Source organism: Thunnus albacares, chromosome 4, assembly GCF_914725855.1.
Source record: "Thunnus albacares chromosome 4, fThuAlb1.1, whole genome shotgun sequence".
Lineage (NCBI taxonomy): Eukaryota > Metazoa > Chordata > Actinopteri > Scombriformes > Scombridae > Thunnus > Thunnus albacares.
In genome coordinates this window covers 26,967,021-26,976,561 of record NC_058109.1, presented here as the reverse complement: position 1 = coordinate 26,976,561, position 9,541 = coordinate 26,967,021, and the positions used below count along the sequence as shown (strand labels likewise).

At 41.1% G+C, this 9,541-nt stretch overlaps 2 protein-coding genes across 4 annotated transcripts; one reads left to right on the top strand and one right to left on the bottom strand.

Moving 5' to 3' along the window:
* Positions 1-593: 593 nt before the first annotated feature.
* zbtb49 (zinc finger and BTB domain containing 49) lies at positions 594-6,369 on the bottom strand. Of its 3 annotated transcripts, XM_044348506.1 has the most exons (8): positions 5,927-6,369; positions 5,381-5,536; positions 4,180-5,297; positions 4,003-4,049; positions 3,846-3,919; positions 3,492-3,574; positions 2,566-2,727; positions 594-2,088 (listed from the first exon to the last, which is right to left on the bottom strand). In XM_044348506.1, exons 2-8 carry the CDS (start codon positions 5,518-5,520, stop codon positions 1,340-1,342), a joined length of 2,373 nt encoding a protein of 790 aa, XP_044204441.1. In that variant the 5' UTR covers positions 5,521-5,536; positions 5,927-6,369; the 3' UTR covers positions 594-1,339. The 3 variants fall into 3 exon arrangements, with proteins under 3 accessions (XP_044204441.1, XP_044204443.1, XP_044204444.1); XM_044348508.1 differs by lacking the exon at positions 5,927-6,369 and having other exon boundaries at positions 5,381-5,920; XM_044348509.1 differs by lacking the exons at positions 5,381-5,536; positions 5,927-6,369 and having other exon boundaries at positions 4,180-5,061; positions 5,144-5,228.
* A 70-nt stretch (positions 6,370-6,439) lies between these two features.
* Positions 6,440-9,522, top strand: lyar (Ly1 antibody reactive homolog (mouse)). Its single transcript, XM_044348510.1, has 8 exons — positions 6,440-6,889; positions 6,984-7,098; positions 7,193-7,300; positions 7,486-7,569; positions 8,075-8,384; positions 8,734-8,802; positions 8,976-9,061; positions 9,241-9,522. Exons 1-8 carry the CDS (start codon positions 6,768-6,770, stop codon positions 9,376-9,378), a joined length of 1,032 nt encoding a protein of 343 aa, XP_044204445.1. The 5' UTR covers positions 6,440-6,767; the 3' UTR covers positions 9,379-9,522.
* Positions 9,523-9,541: the final 19 nt, after the last annotated feature.

Below are 9,541 nucleotides of genomic sequence, written 5' to 3'. Positions count from 1 at the left end.
GCAGACACAAAACAGCCTGTTTCAGGCTGAGTGAGAGCTGCATCCATTTCGTGTACAGCTGTAACTAGCTGCTTTTTGATCAGAAAAACATGCAAATATTTGTAAATAGACCATGAAAATGAAAATATTAAACTGGGAAAGGGGCATAATATGACCTCTTTAAAACTTTATCTGAAGCTAATATGAAGCTTCAACCATCCAAGTTAGTCAAATCAACTGGATATATTTCAACATTAGTCTTCCTAGTGCCAAAGTCCCTCTTTTTGTTACTATACTTCAACCACAGCTCAACAGGAAAACACTGTCCGAGGAAACACGAAGAGGGAATTTTATGCTAAAAAGACTGTAAATGTGGCAGACTTGATATGATATATAAACTTTTAAATACATCTTTGCACAAAAGGACTGTGTGGACACATTTTGGCCGCATCACTTACATTGAAAGCAAATTATAGGGGATCTTTTAACAGTCAGTATGAACAGAGGGAATGATTACAGCAAGGAAAACTTCTTTCAATGTTCATCTGGGCACCTAATTTGTTTTAAGACAGATTTGAAAAATGATGAAACCTTTTAAATAATCACATGCAAAATGATGAACAGATATTTTTTTTATTAAATAACACAAAAATGTTCACTTTATATTCTCATATGAATATATCATTATTTGACACCGATAGTCCAAAATAGGTCTGCTTTTTCTATCATTTAAAGTGCAGTGCAGTATATACAAACTGAAAGAGTGTAACTGACATTTATATTAGCCGTAATGAGCTGCAATGCATCCTGGGATCATGGATCGTGTTTAAGAAGGAACCTTATAGCATATGTCCACACTGAATTGCAGAGGGCAGTCGACTGCTGCTGCACTGATGTCTATGGGTTTAAACATTCGAGCATGCTGCACTTCAGGCCACATCTTAATCACTGATGTCACAGAAGGTTTCTTCTATCAGCTGTCAAAGGCTGTGACATCACTGACTGGGGTGTGGCCAGAAAAGCATCACTTTTAGTTTAAAAAGCAGTGCAACAGAAGTTATCATCCCTCTTTGAGAACATTTATGATTTTTTTTATTTCTGAAGAAAAACTAGGAAATACTTACTTTGATTTTGACCCAAGTTAAATCTCAGTTATTAATAATTGACATTACTACTATTTCAAGTTAGCTTAGTCATAAGAGCTTCCATTTTTGTGTGTTTTATTAACGGGTCAATTTTAACCAAATTAAGATCCAGGTGGTTACTGTCAGAATCAATATGTATACTGAGTAAGCATCAGTGAAAAGTGCACATCCTCAGGTCAGGGTATGCTGTGCTCATTTGAAGATGAGGCAGCATTTTATTGCTCCATGTCGTTATCATTCTGCAGAGTTTTCATTGCCAGGCCCCACAGAGTTACACTGGAGATGAACTGGCCTTCACTGGACCTGTAGGAGCCACTACTGGGCCTGCTGCTAGACCCTGTAAGGGAACTACAGTGATTGTCTGTAGGTGGCAGGTAAGTCCTCCCCACCAGACCTCTGCTCATCTCCACCGCCATAGTTCCATTCTCCACATACGGACCATACACAACTTCCTGAGACAGGTGGGGTTTGGTCAGCTTCATATGGTCCGAGACGGGCAGGGCTGCACTTCTCTCCTGGTGGGCGGAAGAGAGGAGGTGATGGGGCACCAGGGAGCGCAGCTCTGGAAGGGAGTTGGGGGTAGATGCTGGGCTGAGGTGCATGCTGGGAGGTGGAGTGTCTATATGTGGTGATGGTTGTGGTGGTGAAGGAGGAGGTGGTGAGGGCTTTTCTAGGCCTGTGTGAGGCATCATAGTGGAAAAAGGCTGCTCACTGGTGGTGGCAGGAGGTTTACTGTGGCTGACAGGTTTGGGAAACGAGGCAGCTCCATCGGAGCTACGCGTCTGGTCAGAGTTGTCTGTGACGGGGCTGTCAGATGGAACCCCCTTGCAGTGCATGTTGCTGTGTCTCCTCAACATGGCCGAGCGGGTGAAGCTCTTGCCACAGGCGTTACAGAGGTAAGGTTTCTCACCAGTGTGAGAGCGTATGTGACGCTGCAGGTCCCCTGAGCCAATGAAGCATTTCCCTGCATTGATTTAAAATGCATATTGAGAGTAAAACACTGAGCAAACATGAACTATCTTTCATATTGAATTAAAAAAAACAACTTTTTAGTCAATATTTTTTTTCATTTGGGCAGGTTACAAACAGAGATTAATTCATTAAGAGTCAAAACATCAGTGATCCTAAAGGAGGAAATGACCACAAAACTGGGAAGCCTAATGTAAAAAGTAAAAGCAGAGGCAAATAGCAGTTAAATCTCATGCTCAAATTCACCTATTTTGTCGTCTATTCTTGAATAATTAGAACTCGAAAAAGCCTAATCAAGATGACACGTCTATCATGCATCTAAAATTAAAGGGACTGAAAGTTGATTGTTCTGCACTATATTAGATTTTGTTTTTACTAAAATATGTTGGGGTTTTTTGTCAATGTTACATGCAACCATGTCTATAGTGGAATCAGTTTCTACAAAACCAGAACGTGAATGATGATTCCTTACCACAAGTGGCACAGCTGTGGGGTTTTTCCCCAGCATGGCGAGCCTTGTGCTTCAGAAGTTTCCTGTGTGTGTTGAAGGACTTTCCACACTGGTCACAGGTGAAGGTCTTGTCCGTGGCGTGTGTCCTCTTGTGCTCCTTGAGATTGCTCAAGTTGTTAAATCCTGAGAAACGTGACAAATACGGTGAGTAAAACACCAGTCTATTAAATACACATTGGGCCTCATGCAAGAACATTTTTGTATTTTTATCCTAAAACTCTCTTACTTTTTTTCTGTGAAGTTTGCTCATAAAAGTGTTCAAAGTCAGATTCAACAAACTCTCTTAACTGCCTGAACTTGTCGTAAATCGCTTGTTTCAGCCTGATGAATGCCACCTGTTCATGAGTATGTGTGTGTTCGTGGGATGTGATCATTAGCATAATCCACGCCCCTAAAACTGCCATATAAGATTCCATGTTCCGCTCCATTTTTGGGCGAGTTTCATTCACAAAAAAGTTCCATAAAAATACTGCACAGCATCAAGTCCTGCTTTCAGAAATCAGCAGACAAAAACGTAACAAATTTACATGTGTCAGTAGTAGAGGACCTGAAACAATTACAAAATATGAATGAAAAGGCAGAAATGATCTATTCATGACATTTACGACAGGTCTGGACCACTCAAGAATTTCATTTGTACAAGAAAATTGATGAATGACACAAATGTTCTTAAATCACTCGTACATGCATCTTAAGAAAAAATCTGTTTGTATGAGTGGTTCTTGCATGAGCCCCTTTGTGTCACAAGCTTTCAGGTGGGTCTCTGAACTATATAGTGCAAAATACTGTCAATTGTTTGTCTCAGGTTCATCTTAAAAATTAGATCATTAGAAAATAAGACCTACAAATAGATTATTAGGTAAGCATCTGTTAGAGTTGTCACATACCTCGACCACAGATATCACACAGATGTGGTTTTTCTCCTGTGTGGACGACTTTGTGACGATGGACATCCCCTGATGCTGTAAAGCTGGAAAACACAGATGAATATTATAAATATATATTTCTGAAACCGCCAGTTGAAATTAAACTTATGTCACTAATGATGTCTAAACTTAAGTAAAACTGCTTTGCTGGGGCTTTAACTCAAATATAATCTGTTCTTGCTGAGCTATCAATTACCGCCAACAACACTTTACTACCACTTTACTAAATATGTGATTATGTCTTAAAATAGGCAGACCCACAAACTTATAATAAACAAATGCAAGCACTCTAAAATACCCAAACAACAACTTTACCTTTTACCGCATAACTCACAGATGTACGGTTTCTCTCCAGAATGTCGCCGCAAATGTGTCTGTAAATTTCCAGCCTGTAAAACAAAAAAAATAGCCCGATGTAATCTAACCGTCTAAGAATAACTGCTGCAAATTAGAATTTAGAACAAGATCATACCTGTGAGAAGTTTCTCCCACAAATATTACACTGAAAAGGCTTCTCACCTGAAACAACAAAAAATGTAGATTTACATCTGATAATGTCATTAAAACAAATTGTACAAAACCACTAATTTAACTGAAATGTGTTACTGTATATCACAGGGGATTATAATGAATTTATGACAGGGATTACCAGTATGTGAGCGCTTGTGCAGCTCCAGGTTGCTCGGGTGTTTGAAGATCTTTCCACACACCTCACAACAATATTGCTTGTGTCCTGTCTGCTGTGGTGTCTCTGCCACCATCTTCAGATCTTGTTCCTCTTGGTTCACAGGTGGGGAACTGGGGACTTGTGCATCTGTTGCCACCTCAGGAACCTCCTCCCTGCCTGTTGTAAGGCCCTGAACAGGAGCCTCTGGAGCCCCAGTCTGGATCACTGACTCTTCTTGGTGACTCTCTTTGGGACAGCTAAGGATGGGCTCACTGACTGATTCAGCACACATCTCCTCTAAAGCCTTCTGAGACCGTAGGTAGTTGTATTTCTTCAGGTACACAGTCTTCTTTGGGCGCACTGGCTTGTTGAGCATGGAGTCTGCTTGGTCAGAGCTGGGAGTGATTAAATTATCTGATGGTGTCAAAGAGGAGACAGGGTTCTTTTCAACTGCCAAAGATGTGCAGGGAGGGTTGGGCTGAACCGAGTTTCCTGAGCATACAGGTGTTTGGTTACCTCCCTGGCTGACCCCAAGCTGACACTGCGGCTCCTCCACCGCCACCAGAGGGCCTGAGCCTTGATTCGTGGCAGCACTATTAGTCTGAATTGCAGTTTGTTTGAAGTACTGCCTATTATAAAAGTTACGGAGCTTGTAGCCATGTACAAGCTGTTTTTCTACAGGTGCCTGAGCGCTGCTAGCTGTGTCACAGTTTGAGCTGCTATTAGGCACAGAAACGGGCATCCTTTTGGTGTGGTCCACATCACTGTTGAAGCCTGGCCTCTGTGTTTCAGAGGGACAGTGGAGGTCAACGTCATGAGGCAGACTGCTTCCCAGGAGGCAGTCATGCTCTGAATTCAGCATGCCTGGGAGAGAAAATGACGGGATTTCTACTGGTGGAGGACAAGGCTTGAGAAAAGTATTACACATACTTAGGACGTGTGGAACCTGCAAACACTGAGCGATGTCCAGGAGCGCTTGTACATTGTCGTGGTTGATGTCGAGACGAGAGGTATACATGTAATCCAAAATTTGGCCGATACCACCGACATCCTGGATAACCAAGTTGAACACATCATTCTTCTGACTTTGGAATAAAGACCTGGAAAGATCAAAGTAGTAAAGGGTGTAGATGTGCCAAAAATTCAGTGATGTGTTACTATGCAGCTATAGATATAAACGTACCTGAAATAGGAGCTGAAAGCAGCCAGGACGTTTTTGTGGGCTTTGAAGGAGACACCTTTGACCACCAGCATGCAGTCACAGAGGAGCCCCTGAATCCTCTGCTCCTGGAGCTGATGCAGGAGGTAGGAGCTGTGGTCCATGGTCACTCAGCTCTAACTTCCTCATCAAAAAGCGAATACATGTCACACGGTCACCGACAGGACTACTGATTTACTCCCATTTGTAAGGCAGTTCACGAAATGGAGCCACGTTAAAAGTGATATAAGCAAGTGCTAGCAACATTTGTAAGTGTTTTACTATTCGTACACATCGCAACAACCGCGCAGAATCCGATGTCTGTGCTACGCGACCACCCATGCAAAAAATTGGACGAAAACTCGCTAACAAGCTAACTACAAGGCAAAGCTAACTAACCGCACCAGTTTACTAAACAAAATGAATCAGTGCTGCACGAAATCCCACACGGGTGACATTTTCAACTGGGAATGAAAGTCCAAACATATTGTTACGTGAAGATAAGTTCAAACATACATCTGCGGATCTCACCTTTTATTTGGATGATGGGTCACTTTTCCACCGAGCTAACGTCACTTCACTTCCTGGTACCGTCAAGGAATCCTTGGTGCACCTTGTATTTCGCGCAGCCAAACCATGAAAACATGAACATGAACAATTATTTTGGGAACTTCAGTAGCAACGATATGTGATGTATTGTAACGTGGATGACATGCTGAAAGTCGCTATTCCTATATTGCTCTTCAATGTAAAAAAAAAAAAAAAATCAACTCCGCCTGGGTCGGAACTTCTCTTCTGTTTCATTTTCACACGGAAGATTAATGATGTAGATACACCGAGTGTAAATTGGTGTGGTGCCTTTTTTGCCCCACCCGCATTCTGCTAAGACCCGCCCCTACTCTGCCTCTAATTGGCTCTGGTTCTGATCTCACGCTTCATGCCTAAACCTAACCAATCTAACCAAAGAAGGCAACGAGTACTAGCCAATCCGAGGCGGAGTAGGGCGGGTCTTCACAGAATGCGGGTGGGAAAAAAATAAGGTTGGTGTCGTCACGTGTGTTTTGAAAAGTTAAGCACCGCGGATGGAGAGGTGTAGAAGGACCGTTGCTTCTCAGTGCGATTTTGAGACAAAACAAATTTAACATCGCGGCATACAACAGTTATACGTTTGGATAAGTCTTCTACTAACTTCCAGTGACTGGTTCAATTGTGGCATTTGCCAGCTTTACCTGTCTTTGGCTAACGTTAGCTCGTCCCAGTGCCGTGTCGCTTTCGCATATGTATTTCGGTTTAAACGTTAGTGTCGTCAGTTTCAGTTAAGATAACGTTACACAGTTAAAACCCAGCCGAGTAGCCAGACTCATCGTTGAAAATGGTGTTCTTCACTTGCAATGCCTGTGGCGAATCCCTGAAAAAAGCTCAGGTTGATAAACACGTGAACATGTGCCGGGGCTGCCAGGTCCTGTCCTGCATTGACTGTGGAAAAGACTTCTGGTATGTTTTCACTACTACCGAGTTTCCAGTTAAACACTCAAGCTGACAGTGCTAAATGTCTCTATAATTTTGTTTTTCTGTATGTGTTGGACAGGGGAGAGGACTACAAAAATCACATTAAATGCATCAGTGAAGATCAGAAGTATGGAGGCAAAGGCTATGAGGCTAAGGCAAACAAAGGAGATGTGAAACAACAGCAGTGGATTCAGGTAAACTATGCCCATCAATGTAACCGTTCTGTATGTCTTAAAGAGGTAAAGTGGGTTTTTTTTTGTTTCTAACCTGGTTATTCCTCTCCTGAAGAGAATCCATGACGCCATGAATAAACCTGGAGTCAGTGCAAAGCTGAAGGATGTGCTCAAACAAGTCAGTGCGTATGATAACGTCCCAAGAAAGAAGGCCAAGTTTCAGGTTGGTGTTCCTAGAAAATTGTATCAATTACTTCACATTTTATTGAATATACTTACTGATCAGTTGCGTCTTCCTAGTGGTTTTTTTTAGTGGGTGAGGGAGACATAAATGTGGGTGTGTGTATGTGTATTACAGATATTGGGAACTTGCATGTGTGAACTAATCACCTTGTGACTTTTCCTCAGAACTGGATGAGAAATAGTCTGAAGATTGCCAACCCCAGTCTGCAAGAAGAAGTGTGGGATATCCTCAATACAGCCACTGAAAATGTAAGTGACTATACTTAGTGATACTGTTTGATTGTTTGTCTTTTTCCCCGATGCATATCAGTTGTTGTTTGTCAGCACAGTAGATTCGGTGGAAAACTAGTTTTAGTACGTTTAGTTTACTGATAAATTCCTAAGTATTGAAATAATGTCAGTAGGGGCTTCCACTGGCTCCAAAGTACATTGAAAACATGCTACAGAGTTTCCTCTTTCATAGGTAATATCATATCTTGCTAAATGAAAATGTAAATGTTTCCACTGAAATAATTTCCACAAAGGTGGTATGTGTATTAGAAGCCGGTCAATGTAACTATCAGGTTTTGACTGTTATGTAGCACTTATGTCATGACATGTGGAGAAAACATCAATAGCAAAACAACAATATGCTCCTTTATGCGCTTTTCCTTGTGAGTCTGGTTGTAATAAATTCCATTAATGAAAGAAACAATAAGTTACCCATGTTTGCAATATTCCTGCTGACTTTCATCATTCACTCTTAATCTCACAGCCTCCCAAGGCTCCGCAGCAGACTAAAGAAGATAAACAGACAGTAGCTGAAGTCAAAGTGGATACTAATGGAAATGAAAAGCAGAATGGTCACCCAGATGTTGAGAAGAAGAAACTGAACAAGCGCGAGCGTAAAGAGGCCCGTCAGCAGAAGAACGGGAAGGTTACTAAAGGTGCTGAAAAGACAGTCGCACAGGAACCAGAGGAAGAGCAGACAGCTACAAAGAAAAAAAAGGACAAAAAGAGAAAACATGGAAATGAAGAGAATGGGCATGGTGCTGATGATGAGATATCCAGCAAGAAGACGAAGAGTAAGTACGAAATTTGCTGAAGGGTTCACACATACTCTGTTATGTTGAATCTTTCTGCCAGCATATTGTTATTAGTAGTAGTCTAACTTTTAAACATGTGCTTCCCTGATATTAGCAAATATAATGACCCCATGTTTGAATTAGCAGCTTTGCAAATGTAGGTAAATAATTAAGATTTTGTGGAAATGCAAAACACTACCATCCACCTCTGTGCAGTATGCACTTTTGTGCATGTATTTGGAAATATTAAAATTATGACCCGTTTTCATTTTTCCTTGTTAACTGAAAAGTGTAGGACTACGATAAGTATTTTATGATTCACTTATGACTTTTATCTTTTGTCCTCCAGTTGGCCAAACAACAGAGGCTGCTGACATACACATGTCAGAGGAGACTGACGATCAAGCAGTTTCCAAAGGTAATGTGGTTTGGTACATGCCCATGATTGACATCTGTCAATAAATAAATGACAGTTTTAAATAATGAAGCCACCAGGGGTCAGTGTTGTTTCTTTTGTTGACGGTGAGGAAATGACCCTCAGAGAATATTCTCAATACCAACAGCTAATTAGTGTTTCTGAAAAACTTACAGGGAAATTCAACTGGAAAGGAAATATCAAGGCAGTACTGAAAGACTCAGCTGAACAGGAACTGTCGGTGAAGAAACTCAGGAAGAAGGTGAGACACAGAGTGTTTTACTTACTGAGTTGACATAAGTCTGCAGCTCTTTGTTTGTACAGCATCCCATTTGACCTCTGAACTCAGCATGTTGTTCTGATAATCTTATAGAAAGTAAGTTGAAAATTAGACTTGTCTTTGGTGTAACATGATGTTAAGAGCTTGATCCTCTTTTACAGGTTCTGGCAGCGTACTATTCATTCACTGGTGATGGAAACTTTAAATCGGAGGAGGAGGTGCTAGCACTTTTCAACAAGAAGATCAACAACAATCCCAAGTTTAGAGTTTTGAAAGACAGAGTTAAACTTGTAAACTAAACATCGTTATCTCACCCTTCTAGCATGAAATGTATGTTGTTCCTAGACTTTTAAAATGTAAAAGTTATTGTTGTCTGCCATCTTTCCTTGGATGTTTTTATACAGATGACATAATCTTGAAGATTAAATAATTTTATAACTGAAGTATTTTTCCTGTTCCTGT